The following is a 24662-nucleotide window of genomic DNA, read 5'->3' as shown; positions in this document are numbered from 1 at the left end:
TTCTCAGAAATGCCATTTTAAGATTAATTATCTGTATATGTCATCCAACATGAGAAACATGCCACAAGAACATGTTAAAAACATCAAAAACACGATTTTCAGTAAAGCGAGTCTTTAAAATGTATACCAGTGCAGCTTAAAAATTCTTTTTTAAGCTCTCCAAGTATCTCCAAGGGTGGGGTGCATTGCAAAAAAAAAAATGCAACCATTTCTCTGCAGCTCGCCTGCGTGTAGAGGGGCGTGTACTGACCTATAAGAAAAAAGCCTGTCCTGCTCCTGCAGCCCCAGAGAGGCAGAGAGGATTCTGAACATCATCTGTCAGAGCATCTCTCTGTCTGGTACTCTCCCCCACAGTCTGCTAACAAAGCCGGCCTCTTTCCCCGCTCATCTCATCATGTCTTCTAACAGCGCAGAGGGGGACATGCTGCAGATCCCTCTGGGACTCATCAACGGTGCGGGCAAGTATCTGACGGCGGAGATGTTCGGCTTCAAGATCAACGCCTCGGCCAGCAGCCTGAAGAAGAAGCAGACGTGGACTCTGGAGCAGACCGGGGAGGACGGCAGTGTGGTGTTCCTCCTTTCCCACCTGGGCCGCTATCTCGCCACGGACAAAGACGGCAACGTGACCGCCGACAGCGAGACGCGCGGCCGCGACTGTCGCTTCGTCATCACGGCGCACGAGGACGGGCGGTGGTCGCTGCAGTCCGAGCCCCACGGCCGCTTCCTCGGCGGCAGCGAGGACCGGATAACCTGCTTCGCTCAGAGCGCCTCTCCCACGGAGAGATGGAGCGTTCACCTGGCCGTGCACCCCCAGGTCAACCTGTACAGCTTTGCGCGCAAGCGCTACGCCCATCTGAGCGCGCCCGGAGAGGTGGCAATAGACCGGGACTTCCCCTGGGGGGTTGACTCCCTGGTGACCCTGGTCTACCGGGATCAGCGATACCACCTCGAGACCTCAGACAACCGCTTCCTGCGCAATGACGGCAGCCTGTCCACCAAGACGGACAAAGACACCGGCTACATGCTGGAGTTCCGCTCGGGGAAGGTGCTGTTCCGCGACTGCAACGGCCGCTACCTGGCCCCTTCAGGTCCCAGCGGAACAATGAAGTCTGGGAGAGGCAGCCGCGGGGGGAAGGATGAGCTGTTTAACCTGGAGCGCAGCCTGGCGCAGGTCGTGCTGACTGCGGGCAACGAGAGGAACGTCTCCACGAGGCAAGGTGAGGCTCTGCAGCCAAAAAAAAAGAGGGAGTGGCAGGGATATACTCCCAACCAAATCCATCGATTTGTTGCGTAACAGAAAGCATGATAAGCACATTGCATGTTCCCTTTTAGAGAAAATATGGCAGAGTTTAGCATAGATCCCACTTAATGCAATTCCTCTAACACCATGTGGTTTTCATTATCATGCTCTCTTACTCCCCCTCCGCTCCCCCTTTAGCCAGACTTTGGCTATCCTCCACATTTTTCTGCAGTAATGCTAACCCCTGAATGGTTTGTCCATGGTCACATTCCTTCCTTACTTTTTTTCATCTACGTAAAAGAAAGAAAAGACACAAAACTGGCTTGTTTTACATGAAAAAAGGAAGGACCGGAATGGATTGAATGATTGTGTCTTTGTGCATGATCACTGGAGTAAAGATAGAATGTATAATGAGGTCAGTGTCTTGTGACCAGCGTGCAGCTGCGATTCTGCAGGCCAACACAGACACGTGGCTTTGATTTAAAGACCAAAAATAGTGTTTTTGGTGTTTTTAACATGTTCTTGTGACATTTTTCTCATTACAGAGCAAAAAATAAAATTAGGCATAAAATTGCGTTTTTGAGTATTTCTTCAGATCGTTGTGAATGAGGAGCAGACAAAAAAGTTGGAAAAAAGTTTGTAGCTGTGACGTAGAACCTACAACAGCAAGCCACAAGCCCCCTTCTCTGCTCCATTCTCATGACTCCACCTAATGGCCGGATAGGCTGGGGTTGTGAGGGGCTGTAGGCTAGCGGGAGAGCATGTAACCGATGGATGATCAGAAGCAGCTTACTATGCGCCAATGGTCTTGCCCACCTACAACTCGGAGGTGAATTTCTAATGAACTACTGCCGCTCTGCTGAAAAGCGACACAGGTTTTTTCATTTAGGTTAAAAATGCCATAATCATGATTCATAGACTACTGGGAACACTTGTGATTAAAATGTAGCTTTTTTTATTATCTTGTTTTTTTTTGACAAAGCTAATGCAAATAGTACCCTCTCATGGAATTATGGCATTTAGCAGCTACTTTTATCCATAGCAAATAACAGGCTTTCAACGATTAGGTTTTCTCCCCAAGGACACAATGTCTTTCTAGTTTGGGAATTAAACCTGACAAAGATGACTGTCCGTTGCTCTGTAGTGATTTAGAAAACAGGAGATACCAGCAGTTAGAAGATTGTAGAGCAGGGGGGTCCAAACCTTTTGCAAAGAGGACCAGGTTGGGTGAGGTGAAAATGTGTGAGGGTCTGCATTCTTTGAACCCTTCATCATCATCATCATCATGAACCCTTATACAGCAATAATATTAAATGCAAATAAACTATTTAATGAACATTATTGGTTTTGCAGTGGGCTAGTTTTCATTTCTAGAACAGAAACAAAGAACAGAAACATTTTTAAATACATTTATACCCAAATTTCTGTGAATTTCATATTTGAAGATCAGAAAAAACACCAAGAAAAAGTCTCAAAAAACCTTTGTCAACATGAAATCTTGGTTTATACAAAATGCTACACATTATTCACGAATATTCACTTCTACATTTCATTCATGTGAACAAGAAAGTAACACAGTTATCTTATTGAGACTACAAACCACTGTGGTTTTGATCACAGAAACAAATAAATGTGTTTTCCTCATTTGACCTTTACGGCTCTGAAGGTCATGTTGCCTCAGGTTTAAACAGCGTAATGTAATTTAGTAATTCACAATTAAGAAATTGTACACAGAGCTTTATGACTGGAGCCTGCAGGTTGGTAGAAATTTGAATGGGCCAGACTTTGGACATGTCAGATGTAGAGTGAAAATCATCATCCTACACTGTAGACTGCTAATCAAACATAATTAATGTTCTTTTTTGGTCATAATTCATGTCTCCAACAACTCTGCAAATGAGATTTGTGCAGTTTGGATTTATGGTGGCACAGTGGTCTTGGAGTCAATTTAAAGTTAAGCCCATCAATCCAATGACATTGTAGCATTTTCATTTCAAAAGCCAATTTCATCTGGAAGTAAACTGGCCGATTAGATTGATATAGACACTGCAGGCCTTGTAGCATTCAGAGTTTACAGGTGGACCCACACCTTACAAACCTCATCTGTCATTTCTGTCTCACAACCAGTAACAAGAGACAGAACTCTTCAGGCTTTCAACTCTGGCTACTTTTAAAAAAAAGAGAGGCTAATTAGACAGCTAACAACACCCACTAATTTGTCTCTCCTGATACTGTTCCCTTAGCAACTGCCCCACCGGTTCTACAGCAGAGAGAGAAATCACACACCACTACAAGCCCCTATGAGCCATTCAGAACAGAAAAGTCAGAGTACCTCCCAGTGCAATACTAAACAGAGGAAAATGGGATCCCAATGAGTACCCCCCATCTGATTCCCTGCATACCTGGTGTTTTCTCAAACAGTTTCACACCAAGATTTGATATACTGTATTTAAACCCCTCTGACTCAGTGAGAAAAAACTTTTTTCCTTCTTCAACAACTCATCCTCTGATACTGCTTTACCAACCTGGCTAGATCTAATGGATGAGCCAGGTTGATTGGTCAGGAGGTCCTTAAATACTGGAAGAAACCAATTGCAATATCAGGAAACTCTTAAGATCTGATCCACTCCTATATTAGCCTTGTAAGCTGTATACAGCTTAGTCTTTTTATGGATGTGCCTGCCCACTCTCTATGTGGTATCCCAGATAACGTAAATCAAAAGAAGTTATAGAGTTGGTTATAAGTATTGATAATGATGAAGATTTAGCTAGCAGCAAAGTCTACCTCATTTTACTCAACTCTAATTTAGATTGCTTCATAAAAGTTCATTTCTTGCATTCTGGAAACCTTTAGATAGGGTTTAGGGAAGAAAAACCGTATCCGTGTTAAGGAATTTGGCTCCTACACCCCCTTCTCATCTCTGTTACCACATCAGAATGCGATGAAGGGGCAATTGATTGTTGCCACTACTGTTACTTTGAGAAGACATGTTCCTGTCACTTCTGAATCACCTTTAGAATTTAATATTTGTTTGAAAAAAAAACTACAAGCGCTCAGTTCCATTGTCAAAAACTGTTCCACCTGTGCTTTTTTTATTAGATCACTGACTCGTAAAGAATTGATTAAATTCTATCTTTAAAATGGTGTTTTAGTTTTAAGACAAACTCAATCTAGAATTTGCTTTGGGTAAACAATCATATATCCAACCATGTGGTCACTCCACTTACCCTTTGGTGTACAGATAATAGGTGCTGGTCATAGCAGTCTTGAAACTTAAAAGCTTCCAGAAGCTTTTCCAGTGTGTCTACAAGAACCAGTAGTTACGTACTGGTCCTCATAAATTATGCAAAAACTATATCCCATTTGGCTTTGATAATAAATCCTTCCAAGTACTCTCCTATGACACCTCCATTAAAGGGATGCAAAGACACTCTTGAGGCTGACAGTGGGTCAATCATTCAGAGTTAAATGCCAAACCAATAAAACAGTCATTTTTTGTAAAAAAAAAAAAAAAACAACCAAAAGAAAGTTCACATAATATGAGAAAATGTAATTTGGCACTGAACACTGTATAAGAGAACTGGACTGAGCGAGCCTTCCCTCGCATTACAAATAGGAAAAACCCGGTGGCTCCCAGAAGCCAAAATCCCATAGATTTCTATCGAGAAATAAACCTCTAATTACCCGATCATTCTATGTCAGAATAACCACTGTTGTGCTGAGACCCTTTTTTTAACATGTTCTTGATTATCTTAATTTTTTCATGATATTTCTTGCCTTATTGAAAGTTTTTCAAGTTATAAACTAGCCAATCAGATGCCTTAGTAAAAGCTTGTGGTGCCCGCTGGCCCCAGCCTCAAATGTTCGAGATGTTTGATTGGCAGATTCTCCTCAGTCCGCTTTCAGTGGTAGGAGTTGGGACTTTGTAAAAGCTTACTCTTGATTAGCGACAGTAGTTGTCATAGAAACGTTGATTCGGACTGACTCAGACCAATCACTGTTTATTTACGTCATCTTGCTCCAAAATGACGATGTGCGTCTTATTGAAAAATGGTGAGTGAATTAGCCGTATTTCACTGGAGCCAGACATAAGGCATTTTCTATGGGTGACATCACACCAGATCTAGTCCAGATCTATTATACAGTCAATGCCACCGAATTCCAGTAAAGTGAATGGAGAGCACTTTTTAAAAAAGCCTTTCTGGATAATAATATGCAATACAACATATTTTTAAATAAGTGAAACATGTGATATGCATAGTTTCTGAATTAAGCTTCCCCTTCTGGAATTTGACACAAGCCACAAATGACCAGATACTGAAATTCTTCCAAAGGCCAACGGAGGTAGGTTTCAGAAAGGAGCAACAGCTTTTTAAGGGTTTTTTACAGCTCAAATCTGCACGTAAGGTGTGTGGTTTTTTGATTGGTTGGGGCTTGATCAATGTATAATTTCAAAAGAGATTCCAATTTTGCTTTGCCTTTGCCAAAAACTTGGAAAGTTGCTGAATTGGTCAAAGACAACTCTTTCAGGTCCCCATCTAAATCTGTGATTGATTACTTTGCATCACCCCATTACCAAGCACAATATACATCACACATTCATCTAAAAAACAGAAGAATTTTTAAATTAATTAAGTTACAATTTCTTGACAAATCTTTATCAGATGAGATTTAATTGCATGCATTTCTGTTACATTTGTAACTCCCAGTGGAAAGTGAAATGTGACTGCAGACTCATTTTTCAGGCATGGATCTGTCTGCTAATCAGGATGAGGAAGGTGACCAAGAAGTCTTCCAGTTGGAGATGAGCCGTGATGACAGGAAGTGTGCCTTTAAAACTGCTGCTGGAAAATACTGGACACTGACAGTAACTGGAGGACTGCAGTGCACTGCCTCCACCAAGTAACCTTCTAATGATTTTCACACTCTGTAAAAGGTTTTCTGTCTCTGACCATACTCATTACGTTTGTGTTGAATGGCTGTTTTTCCCAGGTCTGCCAACAGTTACTTTGATCTGGCGTGGCGTGATGGTCGGGTGTGCATTCGTGCAGCCAATGGCAAGTATGTGACAGCAAAGAAGAACGGGCAGTTGGCTGCTACCGTTGACAATGCAGGTCAGTCATCTTTCTGACATTTTTAAAAGTTTAAAAGGATTTTATTTTTTTGTGGCCTGAAAGCCTGAAATGGGCTTTTTATCTTTGCCTCAAGATTCTCTAGAATGCATACATTGCTTAACTTGTTTCTCAGGGGAGGCTGAACAGTTCCTGATGAAGCTAATTAACCGTCCAATCATCGTCCTCCGTGGAGAGCATGGTTTCATTGGGGCGCGTAAACCTGGATTGCCAACACTGGACTCCAATAGAGCATCCTATGATGTTTTCCAACTAGAGTTTCATAATGGTGCTTATTCTTTCAAAGGTCAGTTGTCATGTTAGTCACATAATTACAGAGGAGAAAATTGCCTATAGCTGTTGTGCTGTTCTTTATAGTCAAATTCACATGATGCCCTGCTGGTCGGGACTTTTCAGAATAAATCAAACCTATTGATTCTGTAGGCAAGTGTTTGGCAACTTTATTAAAGACCCACTCCGGTCATCTTTTGATCTATTGTAAAAGTGTTCCCAGTGGTCTTTTAATTAAGATTATGCTGTTTTTAGCCCAAATCTAAAAACTGGTCATTTTTTAGGAAAGGTTCTGCAGAGCAGCAGTAGTTCATTAGAAATTCATCTTGTAGTTGTGGGCAGGACTATTGGCGTGGAGCAACCCTATCCACCCCACTTCCCGTCCCCCATAACTGGGCTATCTGTTTACTTGCTCTCCAGTTAGCTTACAGCCCCTCACACCCTTAACCTAACATTATCAGTGCATCAAAAATGGAGAGCAATATTGGCGCTATACAGTTGTACAGTTTTGAGCCAGATGCCAGGTCAGACGAGGAAAACAAACATTGCTGCCTTCTGTTATAAAATTCAATTTCCATTGAAAAAATGTATTTATTTTAGAAACCTGGGAATTCAACTTTAAATAGAAATAGAAAGTTAATTAAACATTTTAAATATATGGTCCATGATGTAATATACCCAGCTCTTTTTACAACAATCACAGTGTGAAAACGATTTCATTGTTTAAACTGGGAATTTCTTTAACTGGAATTGCCATGAAAGCAGTTTTTAATGAGAATGTCTCTCCCAACTTTTTCATATTGCAAAACTTGTGTTAAGTTAAACATGTTAAAATGTGTAATAGTCAAGGCATTTGAATGGAAAATGACTGGCTCACATAACAGATACAATGAAAACCATTTTTTTATCCAGATTCCCAGGGCAAATACTGGTGTATTGGAGACGACACAGCCATTGTGTGCAACAGCTCCACACCTGTTCAGTTCCTGCTTGAATTCTGTGATCCAAACAAGATGGCCATCAGGGTTGTTGGGGGAAAATACCTAAAAGGTGACCATGCTGGAGCCCTGAAGGCCAGTGCAGACTCCCTGGATAGTGCATCTCTGTGGGAATACTGAGAAAAACATTCCCATTTTTTTTGGCACAACGCTACAAACTATTTAGAGATACCATTGGCAGCCTTTTTTGCTGTTGTACTTGCTTTGTTTATTCTTCTATTTTGCATATGTATGTGTGGAATTTATGTGAATGGCTGAATGAAGGATTATGAAAATTGATATTCTAGCACAAAGGTATGGCATTTTTTTCTACCTGTGAACTTGTTGTTGGGCTTTTTACTTTTTACAGTGCATTGTCGATCTCCCCAGTCAAATACAGTCATTTATTGTGCCTATCTACCTATGGTAACTATTGGTATGACAGACATTTTACTGGAACTTACATTATCTAAGTATGTGATGCTTAATGTCCCACTTGTATGTGCTGCTTTTATCTCCTGCTTTCTTTTAAACCACTGAAACGCACACCAGATGGAAGGATGTTGCTGATTTACATTCCTCTGCTGTAAATATCGCTTTCATTTTTGCTAGATGATTCACAAAATGGTAATTGTGGAAATAGGATATGACTGGAAGATATAATGTTTTTCTGTCATGCACACTCAAATATCCTGCAAGATAACACAAAGCAAAAGGCTTTCTTGGATGTAAAACCCACTGAAAATCTTTGTCTTTAAACAAATGTCAGAACTTCAACAATTCTTTGAGGTCTTCAGTGATGGTGATAGAAATGAGCTTTAAAGAAATTACACATTTAGTTCCGAAGCTTGCAATTAAGAGATTATCATTTTGGGTAAGGCGTACACACAAACAGTCCAACTGTTCAGTGCAATAATCAATTATTCAGTGTATTTAAACATAAGTGAAAGCACACGATTCTCATGAAACGCCTTATTTATCCTGGGTGCTGCTGCTGGTGTGTGAACATGATAGTAGAGTCCTCTCTTTTGCTGACACGTTGGCTGTGCCTTTCACAGAGCATCCATGTTCTTCTCTTGTGCTCCTTCATTTGAAATAAGTGAATAAAATGTCCAATGAAGTTCTCAGTCTGACCTTCCTTGTTTTAGATTTTCTGTCACATGAAGGTTTTTCTTGCCCCTAATCTGAATTTTGAGGTTGACGTTATAATGTTTAGTTATCCAAAATTGGATCTTGGAGACAACACATTTTAGACCAGTTAATGGATTTGAAAAGGATTTCTCTTTAAAAGCTAAACAAATGTTTGAAATAATCTGAGTTCTTGGCTTATTATTTTAAATAGATTCTGGTTATATTACTGTTCTTAGGGTACTAGAGACATGCCAAAACATTACAAGGAAAGTTGAGATGTAGAAACCATAAAAAAATACATTATTGAACATTTAGTATCTGTTTGAGATTATACTATGATTCCTATCATAGGAGCCATTTTGTTCAGATTTAAAAAAAATCAGTGTCATGGTTTAGTTCATACTGCAGTGTGTGGGAGAAGAGAAAAGAGCCTACATCAAGTCCCCTTTGAGATCTCACTGAGCCAAAAATGCATGAGAGGATGAAAGAAAAGGTAGCCTACTCCACTTTCTCCGAGCCTCAGCAGACAGAACCACATTTTTCTCATCTATAAGATGAGAAACACTTTAAATGGGTTATTTCATGTGCTAAACTCAGCATGTCCTGATATTAGCACACAGAAACCTGTCTTGGTCTGTACAAATGCGTGTTGCCATGGTAACCCAAAGCAAAAAGGATGCTGGAGGAGAGTGCATGTTCAGAGATCTGCCAGATAGAAACAAATCAATATCCCCAATAACCTTGCACAATTCAAACCGTCATAAATGTCCAGTATGGATTTTTTGAGCACTGCAACTAGAGGAAATTGAGTAAATAAAAGCCTGAACATGGACACTGATATGTGATATTCTCTGAGTGAACCCAAGCATTCCTGTGTGCTCACCTTAATCAAATAAAACTGTCCTTGTTTGGCAGTGTGTTTGTGTTTTTGTTGCATGTAACATCTTTAGCTCAAGTCAAGTCAAATCTGCAAGAAAAGTAAACACACAGCAAGGAATCAGAGTGCAGCAGCATGTAGGGGTGGAGATGGAAATTACAACATTTATAAACGGCTACAACAAAGACAAGTACATGAATTACAAGGCACAAAAGCTTTTGTCCAAAAGATAAAAAAAGGAAAACTTTAGTTAGAAGCTTTGGAGAAGTTTGAAATATTATTCTAGCCCACAGGCAGAGCTCAAATAAAAACATGTGGCTCTTGAATAAGTAATGCTACCTCCAAACTACTGAACTGTATTCCTTTACAACCTCTGATGGTTTATAAACGGTGTGTTTGTAGCCTTAGGATGCACCGGTGCAAGCAAGTCCCCGCAGTCTTCAGGTAAGCATCCCCTCAACAAGCTGTGTTTTGAGTTAGTGTCCCATAACCATTCCCCCTTTACACTCTTAACCCAAATTAATTTACCACAAAATGTTGATCAGCCAGCAACCAGCAATCTATTAACTGGTTACCCCAACTACCATGCAGTGGTGGATAAAGAAAAAAAGAAATGAAAACCTTAGGGGAAAAACAACTTTTTTTTTTTTTTTTAGCTTGGCATGTTGAAACCAAACAGTACAGTCAATATCCAAATGTAAAAAATTGGGAATCTTCATGTATTCTGGAGTTATTATTTAAGTATAGGCATCAACAGGTTAACCATCATGATCAGAAAGTGAAAGTCCTTAATTTCATCATGTTAACATCTTGTCAAATAAACAATAATCTTGGTATCACAAAAACGATGTGACTTTTTTTTAGTGTGGCAAGACAGATTAAACCATTACTGCAGGTTTACTTTCTCATATTGCTTTTGTTACACTATATTTTACTGCTTCTCACCATTTTATGCTTTCCAGCATAAATAATCTTTCAAGTTAAACCCTGAGGCTTTTTTGCTCAAAATCCTTTTTGAATTTCAACCAATCTAGAGTGAAAAATATCCTCCTCACTACCGGCAATAAAAACTTGTCCCCATAGTGGACATTTCTAGACCTGAAAATTATTCAACCACTGCAATTACTGAATGAACTCCTTTTGGTATCTACAGAGGGCATTTGTGGCTTTTCAATGATTACAATGATACACTTAGAATGCCGATAGCACTGTCTGAGAATTTGGTTTGAAACAGTATTTAATGGTTGTTCTAACAGAGTAGAAATTAAAAGAAAACATGAGAAGAAAGCAAACACTCACATGTTTCTCAATTTATGAAAAGTTGAAAGTTTTTCAAGGAAGTGTGGCGCAAGATGAGTGTACACAGTCAGCATGGCAATCAATAAAAATAAAAGTGTATAACCTGAACCAACAATGTCTGTCAATAAAAATCCATCCAAAAAGTGAAAATGACAAATTCATAAAAAACTCATAGTCTAACAAAGATTAAATAAACTTCATATGATCCTCTGCATTCATGTAATATTAGTGTTCAACTAATAACATGAACCTAAATGATCGATATTGGATCAGGAGTGGCCATAATTCGGATAACGCTAATAACAAAACACTTTCGAAATTAAATCCTTTTCCCGACTACATTTCCCATCCGTCTTTCTCGAGGAAACAAAAACAGCCTTTCAGCCAATCAGATTGTTGGAGGCCTTCTACTCTACTCCTGATTGGCTATTTTTGTACACATGTTCCCAAGATGCTTTGCTGTGACGCTGTGGAATTCAAATCTAGCAGACCAATCAACGATCGCCAAAACGACCGAGCCAGCATTTTAAATTTGTACGAGACACTTGTTATCGAAAAGGCAGAACGGGACAAGGCAACCGCTGCCGGGGAAGTCTGCGCAAGAATTCTGCCTCCGGTTTTTTTTTTAATTAATTTATTTAATCTTGGGACCTGTCGGCCTTTAAATGTTAGTCAACGTTTGCGGTTTAGATCGTTTGTTAGTATTTGCTGTAAATTGAGGCGTAGAAAAAGTTAGCTTCGAAGGCTAAACTAACGTCGGTTGAGTTGGAGGGTTAAACAACACTTTAGCCCTTGTTTAATAACTTTTGCGTTTCGACTTCTTTGGAGTTTTATTAACGCGGAAAGAGCACTTTTAAAGTACACCATGAGTGCTGCTATCGCAAAGCCGGCGCAGCCGTCCGGACACGTCGACCCAAAATCGGCTCCTCTGAAAGAAATCCCAGAGGTTTTGGTGGATCCCCGCACCCTGAGGAGATACTCCAAGGGCAGGTTCCTCGGCAAGGGGGGCTTCGCCAAATGCTTCGAAATTACAGACATGGAGACCAAGCAGGTTTTCGCTGGCAAAATAGTGCCCAAGTCGTTGATCCTGAAGCAGCACCAAAGGGAGAAGATGAGCTCGGAAATCTCCATTCACAAGAGCCTCAATCATGCTAACATCGTGGGCTTCCACGGCTTCTTTGAGGACGACGACTTTGTCTATGTGGTCCTGGAGATCTGCAGGAGAAGGGTGAGGATTTTGGGAACTCTAAATGAAAATACATGAAGGCCAACGGTTAACAATGTGGCCTCTTCCGTTACCCCCCCCCCCCCCCCTCCTTTGGCATAGTGCTGGGAGACTCAAATCCCCTGATCACTGCTTTAAATCACTGTTACTTATCCTAAACCAGTAACTTTTTGTAATTTAAAACTATAGAGATATCTAAATTCTTTTTCCCCTTTGTGTTGTTCCACGTGTTGTTTTTAACACTTCTTGAGGTGCCACTTCACTTCATCCAGCTTGTTCATGCTCTCCCAGCCTCCATTTTCCTCCACTGAGTTCAGCCGCTCACCAGAACTGTTGTCCTTTTTCAAGTCCCTGTTGGAGTTGCACAAGCGCAGGAAGGCGGTCACGGAGCCGGAGGCTCGCTACTACATGACCCAGCTGCTGAAAGGGGTCCATTATCTGCACAGCAACAAGGTCATCCACAGAGACCTGAAACTGGGGAACATCTTCCTCAACGACGACATGGAAGTCAAGATAGGTATGGAGAGCAGGAAACCTGTCGGTGTAGTGACAAAGAAACGGGCACACCCATGTTCTTGATATGCTCCCATAACTTCCTTGTTGAGAACTTCCAGCTCCAATTTGTTAACACCCATATTTGGCTTCTTAATATCCTTTACTCAGATTAAACGCTGATCATTTCTTTCTTTCCTTTTTTGCTAGGTGACTTTGGTTTGGCCACAAAGATTGAGTTTGATGGTGAACGGAAGAAGACCTTGTGTGGAACGCCCAACTATATCGCTCCGGAAGTGCTGTGCAAGAAAGGCCACAGCTATGAAGTGGATGTCTGGTCACTTGGGTGCATATTGTAAGTGTGTAAACCCACAGTGGAGTGGGGAAGAGTGTCATTCCACAGGATTCTGGATACTCAACTTCCTTCCTGTATCCTCTCATAGGTACACTTTGTTAGTCGGCAAGCCTCCGTTTGAAACCTCATGCCTGAAAGACACATACAACCGGATCAAGAAGAACAATTACACCATCCCCTGGGTGAGAAGAGCTGACGTTAATCCCTAAATGTACGTAATAGTTGGTGAAAGAAAATCTTAAGTTTACCGTCACTTCACTTGAATGCTGCAGCAAATCAACCCGTCAGCCTCGGCTCTCATCAAGAGGATGCTGCATGCCGATCCTGCCCAGAGGCCCACCATCACTGACCTGCAGACGGATGAGTTCTTCACATCGGGATACGTCCCCCTGCGGCTGCCCACCACTTGTCTCACTGTGCCCCCGCGGTTCTCCATTGCCCCCTCCATGGCTGCAGAGCTCAGCCAGAGGCGCCCCCTGACTGCCATAAACAACAAAGGTAACAAACCCAACAATTGCCCAAAACTGGTGCACTGATAATGAAAGTCTGCAGTTAATCAACAGTGATATTGATGGAGGTTTTTTTTATATATTTTTTTTCTCAGCCGGCACAGAGAAGGTGGACATGAAAGACGAGCCTGCTCCACTGTGAGACATCACACTAAGGTCTAAAACATGCGTCGTAGTTTGATCAAAAATGATAAATGGGAATTTTGTGTGCAGAGAGGCGGAGCCAGAAGAATGTTACCTGAAGGACATGCTGCAGCAGCTCAACAGCATCATCTCTGCCAAGCCTTCAGAGAAGGCGGTCATTCGGCAAGGTGAGAGCAGCCGCCTGCAGGAACTACCTAAACTTTCTGCAGTTTTAGTCAGTCCTTCTTACAGAAAACCCCTTGTCTTTGATTTCAGAGGAAGCAGAGGATCCTGCGTGTATTCCCATCTTTTGGATCAGTAAATGGGTCGACTACTCTGACAAATATGGATTAGGTAAATTCTAAATCTTAGGACAGGTTTGCCTTTTATTGTCTTGCTTTTAATGGAGAATTAAGGGTGTGCTGTAAATTGCTTTCGCAGGATACCAGCTTTGTGACAACAGTGTTGGTGTTCTATTCAACGATTTCACCCGACTCATCATGTATGCTGATGGCGACAGTCTGCAGTACATTGACAAGAAGGCTGCTGAGTCCTATTTAAGCGTTCGCTCATTCCCTGCTTCTCTCAACAAAAAGGTTGGTGGATGAAGCTAATTCTGTTTGTTGCTTTGTTCAGGTAATTCTGAAAGAAGACAGAATAACCTGTCTTCTTTCACGTTATTGTTTTTTTTAGAGCCCTGGATATGACATCAAAAAATGAATTGTTCCCTCAAATTAATAATTTGTGGCCATAAATTATTATTTTGAGCACACAAATACTACATTGCGGACATAAAAATGCTAGTTTTTGTCCACAAAGTTGTATTTTGTGTGCAAAAGGTGTTACGTCATGTAATGTCCAGGGCTCTGTATTTTTTCCTCTGCTAGTAGAGTACCATGAGTATTTTTCCTGTCCTGCAGATTACATTACTGAAATATTTCCGCAACTACATGAGTGAGCATCTCCTGAAAGCTGGTGCCAACATTGCGCGCCGTGAAGGTGATGAACTGGCCCGGCTGCCTTACCTCTGCCTCTGGTTTCGAACCAAGAGCGCCATCATCCTGCACCTCAGCAATGGAACGGTTCAGATCAACTTCTTCCAGGTAAGACGCCATAGTCCATCGCTCGCACCACGAATAGTGACGTTTCCTAATGAATTGCTTGAATGCAATCTGTAATTGTTGTAATCTGTGTTCATCAGGACCACACTAAGCTGATTCTGTGTCCACTGATGGCCGCGGTGACCTACATCAACGAGAAGCGAGACTTCCGCACCTACAAGCTCTCCCTGCTGGAGGAGTTTGGTTGTAGCAAAGAACTAGCCAGTCGCATGCGTTACGCCAAACTCATGGTGGAGAAGCTGCTAGAAACCAAACCAACGCCCGCTGCTCATTAGGTCCCCTGCATGATCGGTCAAATCTGCCTCCCTCAGAGCAGCACCAGTTCATTTTATTTACAGCTTTATTTTAAGACCTTGAAATTCACCACGGACTTCGTTTTTTATTATGAATATGGATTGTCAACCTCTAAAAATGTGTTAATAAAAAGTTTGACTCTTTTAACAAAGCCCTTGGTGCCTCTACTGACATCTGCTGGATCATTGCAGCATAGCAGAACCGGGACAGTCGTCAGTCCTAAGGGCAATCTTGAAAGTTATTTTGTTTACAAGTTACCATAAAGTTGAGCATCGTTTTTAAATATTTTCTGTCTACTTTTTTGCAATTGGAAAAGTTGTCTTTGATCTTAAGGCTGTGAGGAAAAAGTATGTGATGACTGAGATTCAGCCTGGTTGTACAGGTGTGTTAAACGATCCTGGTTGAATTTGTATGTTTTTATCTCTTGTCTGAAGAAGTGGACCATGTTAATGTCTTCATCATGTACATTGTTCCTGCAGTTTCCCTTCTTTTTAAATGTTCTAGTTCTTTTGTTCTACAGAATATACAAACTTGTACATAATACTGATTACACAGACGTCTCTACATGGTGTAATGTTTCCTAAGATTAAATAAAGATTTTCTTGATTTAGGCACTACTAAGGCTATGGTTCATTAGTCTCAAAGTATCTTTTGATCTGTTGTAAAATAGTTTCCACTGATCTTTTGTTTGATTACCAAAAAACCTGTAGTTTTCTAGCACATAGTTTCTGTAGAGCGGCAGGAGTTAATAAGAAATTTGCTTCTGATTTGTGGGCGGGACTATTGGCACTCCCACCAGCTATCAGCTCCCCAAACTAAAGATTAGTGGTGAAACAAAATTGATGAGCAATATTGGAATTATCTGGCCGTATAGTCTTGATCCAGATGCCAGCTCAGACGAGGAAAACAGACGTACACGGATCCATTTGTCTGCAGGTGGATGCATCAGAATGGAGCTTGTGACCCTTCCAGTGTACTTTGATTGTAAGTGAGCTCTTTTTGATTGTTCATGTGCTTCTAATTCATAACAATTTGACCCAAAAACCCCCCACAGAAATTCAAGTTTCAGGTTAACTTTCTTTTTATCCGTCCTCCATGATCAGAACGCTGCCACAGGAACATGGTAAAAACACCATTTCATCAATGTAGGCCTTTAAAGAATAAATAAAACCCAAGGAATGATTAAATTAACCTTGACTCATTTAGACTCTTACTCACCAACATCTTTTTTTTTTTTTTTGCCTGTGAAATTTTCATTTGACTTTGCCCTTAACTAGATTTTCTTTGACTAGCTGGTTTAAGTTCCTTGCTTCTATGCACTAAATCACATCAATTTGATGTGATTGACACAAAGTACTGTTCTACTTTTCTTACGCTTTTAAGATCGATGAGGGAACCTGCTTTAGATCATCTGTGAGAAAATAACTTCTGTATTATTTACAGAATAAATGCCCAAAATATTTGGTAAATAAAATTTTATACAGTGGGTAGTGTCATCAATACCAAACTCGTCAGGTCAGCTCTGGTGATTTGATTGTTTCTTTTTCAAGATCTGTGTGAGAAGAACGGTGTTATTTAGATGTTCTGTTGCATGGAATCAAGCCTCACTAGTAACAAATATCATTTAAAAAATGTAAAATTAAGATGCATAAGAAGTACTTTCATAATTTTCAAGTATGTATAATCCTTCATTCTTGAGCCCATTTGTGTTTTCATAATTGTTCATTAGAGACAAATTGGCCACAGATGTAATGACAAATTAATCCAAAACATTAGGAGCAAAAGCTTTTTATCCAACAGAAACTCTCATTTCAGAGATTCTAAAGAAATTAAATCTCATAAATGTTGCCTTTATTTATCATAGTGGAGAATAATGCATATATATTTGTAATAAATATTTACACTGTTAACTTTCAATTGTTTCACTATATCAGCGCACTAGAATGTCTTCCTGTCTTTTATTCAGTTGCTTCATGTAAATAGAAACCATTTCTTCTAGAAACAGAGAAATAAGGTATCAAAGTTTAATATAATTTTAATCCAAGTTTTTTCTTTAAATATAACATCTTATTTGAAATAACAACAAATGACTCAACAGTAGTACTTAAAGGAAAGTGACATAAAAGCAGAAATCTATATGGATTGTGAGACATGTGCAATAAAACCTCCTCAGACAAATAAAGCTTCTTCAACCTGCAGAGATTCTAGTTTTGAATTTAGCTGCAGAATAAAACATTTGTTTCTACAGTGAAACAAATGAAAAGATGGAGTTTTGAACATTCATTTCAGCCAAAATGGGATTTTGTTGAATGAAAAGAAAGGCGATTATTCTGAACACATTTAGTAAATGTTGCAGGTCTTAAAACAGAACCGTTTACAGAGAGAACAAATCATGTTTAGGTAGAGGGGGGGTTTCTACAGGCAGGAGGAGGTCGGGTCGGCGCTGCAGCAGTACAGAGACACATCGCCGTTTTGATGTCCAATCACCAGCGTGTCCTCCTCTCCCCAGCGCGCCAGCTGCCAGTCCTCCCCCTCTGGAGCCTTCAGCGTCTGAGGGCCCCCCCCTCGGCCAAGCCCCCACACACAGACACCGCCGCTCGGACTCAGCGCCGCCACGCGGGAATGGTTGACGTCAGCTTCAAACAGCCTGCAGACCACAGAGGGGGGTTCATCAACGTGTCAACGCGCAAACGTGAGCCTCGCCTGCCGTCGCTCTTTGACTCACCTGCTGTGCCACGCGTTGGGCGGAGTCAGCTGAGTGACCAGAACAGACCTTCCAGTCTGAGGGTTAGTGGCGACCAGAGAGAACAACGCCATCTCGGGCTCTTCTGAAGGTGTATCCTCTCTAAGATTTGTTTTGTCTTCTTCCTGAGGTAAGCTGAGATGCTGATGCTGGAGGAGGACCAACAAAGCTCCCTGTTCACCGCAAACAAAAACACACGGAGGTCAAATCCTGAGGAGGCGCAGCGTGAACATTTGGACGACGGCGGGCTCCTTACAGACACAGAGAATCCTCTGAGACAGGCGCTGTGGGATAAACTCTGCTCCAACTGGACTTTGCAAAGCAGCTGCCCGGTCTTTGTATTCCTTAAAGAAAAAGAAAAACATATGTTGAGGTTTCATTTAAGGATTGACTTTGCTTTGTCACAGCTTCTTCCTTGTCCCACCTACCAGATGAAAAGACGTCCATCTTCATCTGTGGCGATCAGAGCATCAGGGAGTCCGTCGACCGGAGCGAGTGCGCTGACACAAACGCCAGGAGACTCCAGAGGCTGACCCCTCTGTGACCTGAAAGGGACAGAGAACGTCTGTGTGTCTGTACAAAGAATTCGAGAGAGGCGCCGTGGCGTCCACCGCGTTACCTGCTGCTGTCCGACAGAGCAAACACCTGCAGGGTGGAGCCCATGGTGGAGCAGGAGGAGGTGACCACCCTGGATCTAGACACGCCCACCACCACCTGGATGACCCCCTCACATATCAGCATCTGCATGAGGCTGGAGCATGAGAGCACTCTGTGCGCACAAACAGAACGCAGTAAGAAGCGTCTACAGATCGTAATCCAGGTATCAAACATGGGGGGCTCAAAGCTAAAGCTGAGGGTTTTCACATATTCTACTTCATTTTCAGAAAGAGATTTTTTAGCAACCATTTATGGCTAAACAAATGTAAACCTACTAATGAAACATGTTACAAGAGAAACACATTTTTTTTCTTCAAATCAAAGTATTTTTTAAGGATATAATCAATTAAGTTTGAATTTTAACAGATTAAATCCTGCAGCTTTTACCAAACTGATGTAAAAAGACAGACATGTCAGTTCAAAGAAAAACATTGCATAGTGTAGCTGTTCATATCAAGGCGACGACTGAGCTTTATTCACCTGACTTCTCTAATTTCCAACTGACCAAGGGTCACACAGATCAGCCCTGCAGCATCCAGGACAGGAAAGACGTTGATCACCGGCTGGAAACAAGCATCGAAAATCCATCTGACTTCTTTAAAACCCATTGATCCTTGTTTGATCTGTTTTAAAGGTGTATTTTCTTTGTCACAAATAGGTTCTTTTTCACATATTAGTTTTCCTTCTGCTCCTGATTCATCTCAATTTGGATAAAGAAATACTCAGAAATGCCTATTTTAGCTTCATTTTCTTTCTATATGTTCTTCATCAGCAGAAAAATGCAACAAGAACATGTTAAAAACCTCATTCTCTTTTTTTTTACAAACATAAATGAATCTTTCTTGATTTCAGACTTATAATTATTTAATGTAATTTATATAGAAACTAAAGAAAAAGACGCCGCCTGTATATTTCAGGGCAATAATCTCAAATTGCAATTTCTTTTTTTTGTTTTTTTGCGAAGCTCATTGTCTTTCTATTGTGAATGAATCTCCTCGACTTTTCATACATACTTCACTGAAGGTCCAGGTGTGCTTTAAGCTCCAGTCAGACGCAGAACTTTGGCTCCACAGACACACGGCCCACTTCCCTGCAGCTGCGACACATAGATCCCCAGAAGCTCGGAGAAAACAGCAAACGTCCACCAGCAGCCCTCCTGCTGCCGCCTGCATTAAAACACACACACACATATTTAAAAAAAAAAAGCTTCTGGATTCTGTAGAAGCAGCAAAATACAACAGGCCTCCTCATTCGTACCTTAAGTGTGAGTGTGCGCCTCATTGTGGGCGTCTCGGTGGGCGTTGGACTCCCTGAGCTGTGGCGCTGAGCGCAGGGCAGAGGCGGGCAAACGGCAGATTCAATGGGGAAGGACGGGCAGGGAGACAGAGCGGGAGGTGGGAGAGCCTGTGCAGATGGACTGTGAGGAGGAGGCAAACTCAGAGAAGGAGCAGAGGGGGACAGAGTCAGGGGGAGGCTGCCGGCAGCAGGGTGAGGGGTGAGTCCCAGAGAGGGCAGGGCTGGGCTGGAGAGCAGAGTGGAAGGCAGGCGGGGGCTAAGAAATGGACACGGTGCTGAAGGAATATGTGAAGTCAGCAGGAGATCAGGGAGCTGGGTGGCACACATGGGCTTGTTTTCAGGCAGTTTCTCCTCACAGAGGTTTAAGTGTGGTTCCTTAGAATCTAGAGGATCCAGAGCATTTTGGACATTCACCGCAGCCTCTCCTTCGTCTTCATCATCTTGAGAACATGTGCTCGTGTTGGGAGGTTCTTCTGGGATTTCCTTCCCACACCAATCAAAGTTTTGAATCTCAGCTCTGGATTTTTCTTCAGGGGCCACAGACCTCTGATCCTGAACAGCACCGCCTTCTCCACGATCGTCTGCTTGCTCTTCAGATGAAACTTGTTCACTGCGTGTTTGTGGGTCAGAGATTTTGGGATGAGGCACCATCTGGTCAGTGGTTGGAGATCTGTGGATGTTCCCAGCTGATAAGCTGCACTGGATATTAACCTGTGCAGCTATGGTTTCAGGTTCTTCAGGGATTTCCTGCATCACAACCACCATCACCTTTTCAAAGTTCTCCACTCCCTCAGTCTGCTCCTTGGTGAAGGAGCTGCTACTCAGTGTTTCAGTGAGATTTTCTGAGCAATGAGGCAGGAAGGAGGGCAGATCAGCAGCCTTGTGCTTCTCATCTGATAGAGGCATTTCTGCAGCAGTGGGCGAGGACGTGGGCAACAGAGGGACGGTCGTCCAAGAATCGCTGAAGTCAGAGCGCCGGAGGCTGCTGCGGGTGTTGCGAGACGGCGTAGAGAAGTGCTCGACTCCGGACTCCACTGCCACTTGTCGAAGTTTGTGCAATTTCAGGGAGGCAAAGTGCTCGTCTGGGAGGTGAAAATCTTGGTGAATGTCCACGCTTTTCAGGCTGCCGACAAGCGAGCAAAGAGAGGTGGGTGGGAGGGAGAGCAGGGGGGTCTGAACAGGCGAGGAGGCAGGAGGCAGGAGGAGAGACGTCCAGTCCGATGGGCCTGAAGGTTACACAGCAAAAAGAAAAAAAACATAGGGTACAAAAACACACACACACACCTAAGGGGGGTTTTGTACAGAGCCCTGGACATGACATTTAAAAAAAATGTTCTTTCAAATGAATCATTTGTGGCCACGACTTAATGTTTTCTGCACTCAAATTAGGTTATTGTGGCAAAAATGTAGCATTCTATTGGCATTCTGAAGGCAAAAATTACTATTTAATATCCACAAATTAGCAGTAGGATTTCAAAATACTAAAAAACAAATGAGTATTTTGTGGCCACAAATTAGTAGTAGGAAGTGAAGATACAAAAACTTTCATTTGTGGCCACATCATAATATTTTGTGCACAGTTTGTAGTTTAAGAGATCAATTTTAACAGTTTTTTTGAATGTCAGTCTGTTACCACTCTGTTTTACTTAAAGATAAACTAGTGATGCTCAACATTGATCATAACATTGATCATAAAAAATCCAAAAATTTTGTCACAGAAAGCATGAAACCCCGTCTCTGGCAAAGTCTCACCTCTGATCGTCTGTTGCGGTGTTTTCCTTTTGAAGCTGTGCTTCATAAAAATGGGGTAGACCTGTTCCACCTGTGCAGACACAGAACCAGACTGAACTGCTGCTACCCCTGAGGATGACTGGGAAGAAGCGGTGATGCTGGCTGAAACCGGCGGATTTATATCTATTTCCTTAACACCTTTTTGGGAAATGAAAATGGGGTTTGGTCCATCAGCCCTAGAGAGAGACTGGGATAGAGAATATAAAGAGGTGACATTGTCTGGGGTCACTACAACCTGAGGGTCCTGACATTTAATGGAGTATTTTGGGGTCTGAGGTCTCCCCCGTCCCCGACCTCTTCTCTTATTCCGGCCTCTCTGTGGACACGCAGGCTTGACTGTGGGGGACAACCCGGCATAAGAGGCCATCAGACTGTCCCCAGCTGATGCACTGTCGGGCTGAACGACGGAGGGGTTCAGAGGAAGTGGAGGGGTGGATGAAGTCGCTGGGGAGGAGGGAGTGCGGCGCTGTGAACTGCTGCAGGTTCCACTGCGGCGGCCTCGACTCCTGCGCTGGCGTCCTACGCTCAGCTGGGAGAAGAGGACAGCTTGGATGTCAGGTTGGCTTTGCGAGGAGGTCATGCGTCTGGTGGTCCGAACGTAATACTCCACGGGGAAAAGGAGTCCCTCCACTAGTGTGCAGGAGTCCAGAAGACTCTTTTCATCACCGGAGGTCTGACTCTTTTCAAATTTCTTTTCATCCTCTACCGTTTCTGTTTGCTCAGCTTTTTTGTTTTCCTCCCCTTTACATGTCTTTTTTTCTTCTTCATCTTTTCTAACACCCCCCTCTTCTCTGTTTTCCACACTTAGTCTCCCCCCTTCAGTGGATGATAAATATTCACACGGGCTTTCACGCACTACATCAGTCTTGTCTTCCCTTTTCTCTTGGCGTTTCCAGTTTTCAGTTTTCTCTTCCTCTCCATTTTCAGCTTTTTTGTGCGCACTCCAGTGTGTGAGCAGAAGAGACGGAGAGTCGGAATCCTGACCAGAAAGCTTCTCTTCGCTTTCATTCACAGTATCCGCCCCTCTCCAATTGACCGTCTCTTCTTCTTCAGCCGTTATGGCACCTTGTATGGACTCGCTCGGCTCTGGTGCTTTCAGGTTGACGCCTGCGCTGTGGTCAGCCTCAGCACTCCTCCTTTCCCAGCGAAGGCGGCTCCGCCTGGACCGGAGGCGCAGGGCAGAGCTGGGTCTGTGACCTCGACCCGAGTCGTGGCAGGAATCCGGAGGTTGTGGGGACGATTCAGAAGGGAGGATAAACCTGATCACCTGGCTTCTCCGTGATGGATCAGAATCTGGTAGAACATTAAAGTAAGGCTTTAATGAGGTGGACACACAATTATTTATAAAAGTTCCACTTTGTTCTGTTTGAACCACTAAAATGATTATTTTTTTTCATAATCAAGCAAAATAGATCTTAAAGTTCCACTCCAAGCATCTTTTAATCTATTTTATAAGCGTTCCTAATGGTATTTTAATTATGATTGTTAAGCTTTAAGCCAAAATGAAAAAACAACAACTGTCTTTTGCTTTAGGACATCATTTCTGCGGCATTAGTTCTGTAGAAATTTGTCTCAGAGTTGTGGGCGGGACAGACTACTTGGAGTAAGCCTTCCCCCACTTCCCATCAGCTTTGTTTACAACTCCTCTCAACCCCAACCTAACATTAACAGTGCGACAACAATAGAAAGCAATATTGGAGCTATCCAGCCGTACAGTTTTGATCCAGATACCAGTTTAGATGAGGAAAACAAAGACTTTCATGGATCCGTTTGTCTGCATGTGGATGCAACGGATTATTTAATTAATTGTATATTTTCTGCTTCTAATTCACAACAATTTGAATAAAGAAATGAACAGAAATGCACATTTTAATCTGAACTTTCTTTATATACTGGTCTGTCTTTCGTCATAAGGAAAATGCCATAAGAACAAGTTAAAAACACACAAAAAACAATTTTCATCAAAGTGGGGATCTAAAATGAAACTTAACTTAATTAAATCGTGAATCAACTTGAACTGGTAATTTGTAAATGTTATAGATAGATACCTGGTATGATAAAACACCACATTGATGGAGTCCTAAAATAGGAGCAGTGTGGTTATATTTACTCATGTTTACCTGGAGGATCATGCTCCTGAGCCTGGGCTGAGCCTTGATCTTCTGCATTGGTGGTGCTGAGTATCAACGATGGAGAGTTGACACGTGATGCAGTTGCATCCTCAGAACCGCTGTGATGATCCAGCTGGTTCTGTTCAGAGATCCTACTCCTGACATGCTTCCTCACAGCCTCCAGACGCTCAGCACGCTGTACGAAGATCACAGAGACACAGAGGCATGATGAAAAACAATCTGCAGACAAGAATCACAGCTGAACGCTCCGTCCGGGTCTCACCTGCAGCCTCTGCGCTGTCTTCACATACTCCCTTTTCAACAGAGCCAACTTCCTCCGCAGCTGGATCGAGGCAAAAACATAGATGTTAGGGTTTTAAGAGAGGCAGGAATGAGAAAACACGTTGGTTACCTTCTCCTTGTCATCGCTGTGTAATGCGTCTCTTAGCTGCTTCTCACATTGCAGGATATCTCCAGCTTTATTGTTCATCCTGCGACTCCAAAGCAGCGGACCCCTCACATCAGAAGTCAGAAAAAGGAACGTGCACGGTTCCTAAACTAAACGTAAGCGTGTCGACAACTTTTAAAGATGCTAGCTTGCCTCGATGCAGGTTATGTTTAATAACGGTACAGGACTAACATTGTCGTGTTTTTTGTTTAAAAAACAAAACAAACAAAACTAAAACGTTGTCCACAATTGAAAACGACAATTAACGTGAAAAGAAAAGCACACTCCCTCAAAGTCCATGTTGTTAAAACAGAAGTTTAGCCTCAAAGTTCGATTGCTCTGTCATCGCGTGAGTTCTAAAGTCCCCGCGACTTGATCAGGTAGTATAAGTCAAGCCCCGATCTGTCGATCACCGGAAGTGCTCTATTTTCTCGCAACAATTAAAAAACAAGTTTATTTCATTCATTCATTCATTCATTCATTCATTCATTCATTCATTCATTCATTCATTCATTCATACAATAGCGAAGAGGATTAGGGCCATGGAGAAAGAAAAAACACACAGACACT

At 42.2% G+C, this 24662-nt stretch overlaps 3 protein-coding genes across 3 annotated transcripts; 2 read left to right on the top strand and 1 right to left on the bottom strand.

The window, feature by feature from the left end:
* The first annotated feature begins 217 nt into the window (after window positions 1-217).
* On the top strand, window positions 218-8741 carry LOC101170402 (fascin). Its single transcript, XM_004065984.4, has 5 exons — window positions 218-1217; window positions 5987-6143; window positions 6234-6355; window positions 6489-6659; window positions 7556-8741. Exons 1-5 carry the CDS (start codon window positions 395-397, stop codon window positions 7759-7761), a joined length of 1479 nt encoding a protein of 492 aa, XP_004066032.1. The 5' UTR covers window positions 218-394; the 3' UTR covers window positions 7762-8741.
* A 2649-nt stretch (window positions 8742-11390) lies between these two features.
* On the top strand, window positions 11391-15663 carry plk1 (polo like kinase 1). Its single transcript, XM_004065983.4, has 11 exons — window positions 11391-12155; window positions 12501-12669; window positions 12855-12999; window positions 13088-13181; window positions 13272-13497; window positions 13604-13646; window positions 13722-13819; window positions 13908-13985; window positions 14073-14227; window positions 14552-14734; window positions 14833-15663. Exons 1-11 carry the CDS (start codon window positions 11793-11795, stop codon window positions 15025-15027), a joined length of 1749 nt encoding a protein of 582 aa, XP_004066031.1. The 5' UTR covers window positions 11391-11792; the 3' UTR covers window positions 15028-15663.
* A 1155-nt stretch (window positions 15664-16818) lies between these two features.
* Window positions 16819-24467, bottom strand: palb2 (partner and localizer of BRCA2). Its single transcript, XM_011477533.3, has 12 exons — window positions 24057-24467; window positions 23928-23987; window positions 23654-23840; window positions 21495-22826; window positions 19704-20968; window positions 19460-19612; window positions 18927-19009; window positions 18409-18558; window positions 18218-18334; window positions 18046-18133; window positions 17772-17962; window positions 16819-17693 (listed from the first exon to the last, which is right to left on the bottom strand). The coding sequence occupies exons 1-12, from the start codon at window positions 24132-24134 to the stop codon at window positions 17462-17464; spliced, it is 3936 nt and encodes a 1311-aa protein (XP_011475835.2). The 5' UTR covers window positions 24135-24467; the 3' UTR covers window positions 16819-17461.
* Window positions 24468-24662: the final 195 nt, after the last annotated feature.

This window comes from Oryzias latipes, chromosome 1 (genome assembly GCF_002234675.1).
Source record: "Oryzias latipes chromosome 1, ASM223467v1".
NCBI classification, from domain to species: Eukaryota; Metazoa; Chordata; class Actinopteri; order Beloniformes; family Adrianichthyidae; genus Oryzias; species Oryzias latipes.
This window is presented reverse-complemented; position numbering and strand designations above follow the sequence as displayed.

Coding starts and splice junctions, on each gene's coding strand:
- LOC101170402 (XM_004065984.4), top strand. CDS start 395: ATGTCTTCTAACAGCGCAGAGGGGGACATGCTGCAGATCCCTCTGGGA. Junction 6,144..6,233: donor CAGTGCACTGCCTCCACCAA/GTAACCTTCTAA, acceptor TGTTTTTCCCAG/GTCTGCCAACAGTTACTTTG. Junction 6,660..7,555: donor TGGTGCTTATTCTTTCAAAG/GTCAGTTGTCAT, acceptor TTTTTTATCCAG/ATTCCCAGGGCAAATACTGG.
- plk1 (XM_004065983.4), top strand. CDS start 11,793: ATGAGTGCTGCTATCGCAAAGCCGGCGCAGCCGTCCGGACACGTCGAC. Junction 13,647..13,721: donor AAAGACGAGCCTGCTCCACT/GTGAGACATCAC, acceptor TTTTGTGTGCAG/AGAGGCGGAGCCAGAAGAAT. Junction 14,228..14,551: donor CTGCTTCTCTCAACAAAAAG/GTTGGTGGATGA, acceptor CCTGTCCTGCAG/ATTACATTACTGAAATATTT.
- palb2 (XM_011477533.3), bottom strand. CDS start 24,134: ATGAACAATAAAGCTGGAGATATCCTGCAATGTGAGAAGCAGCTAAGA. Junction 18,335..18,408: donor GCTCTGTCGGACAGCAGCAG/GTAACGCGGTGG, acceptor TGTCCCTTTCAG/GTCACAGAGGGGTCAGCCTC. Junction 17,694..17,771: donor CCCAACGCGTGGCACAGCAG/GTGAGTCAAAGA, acceptor TGTGGTCTGCAG/GCTGTTTGAAGCTGACGTCA.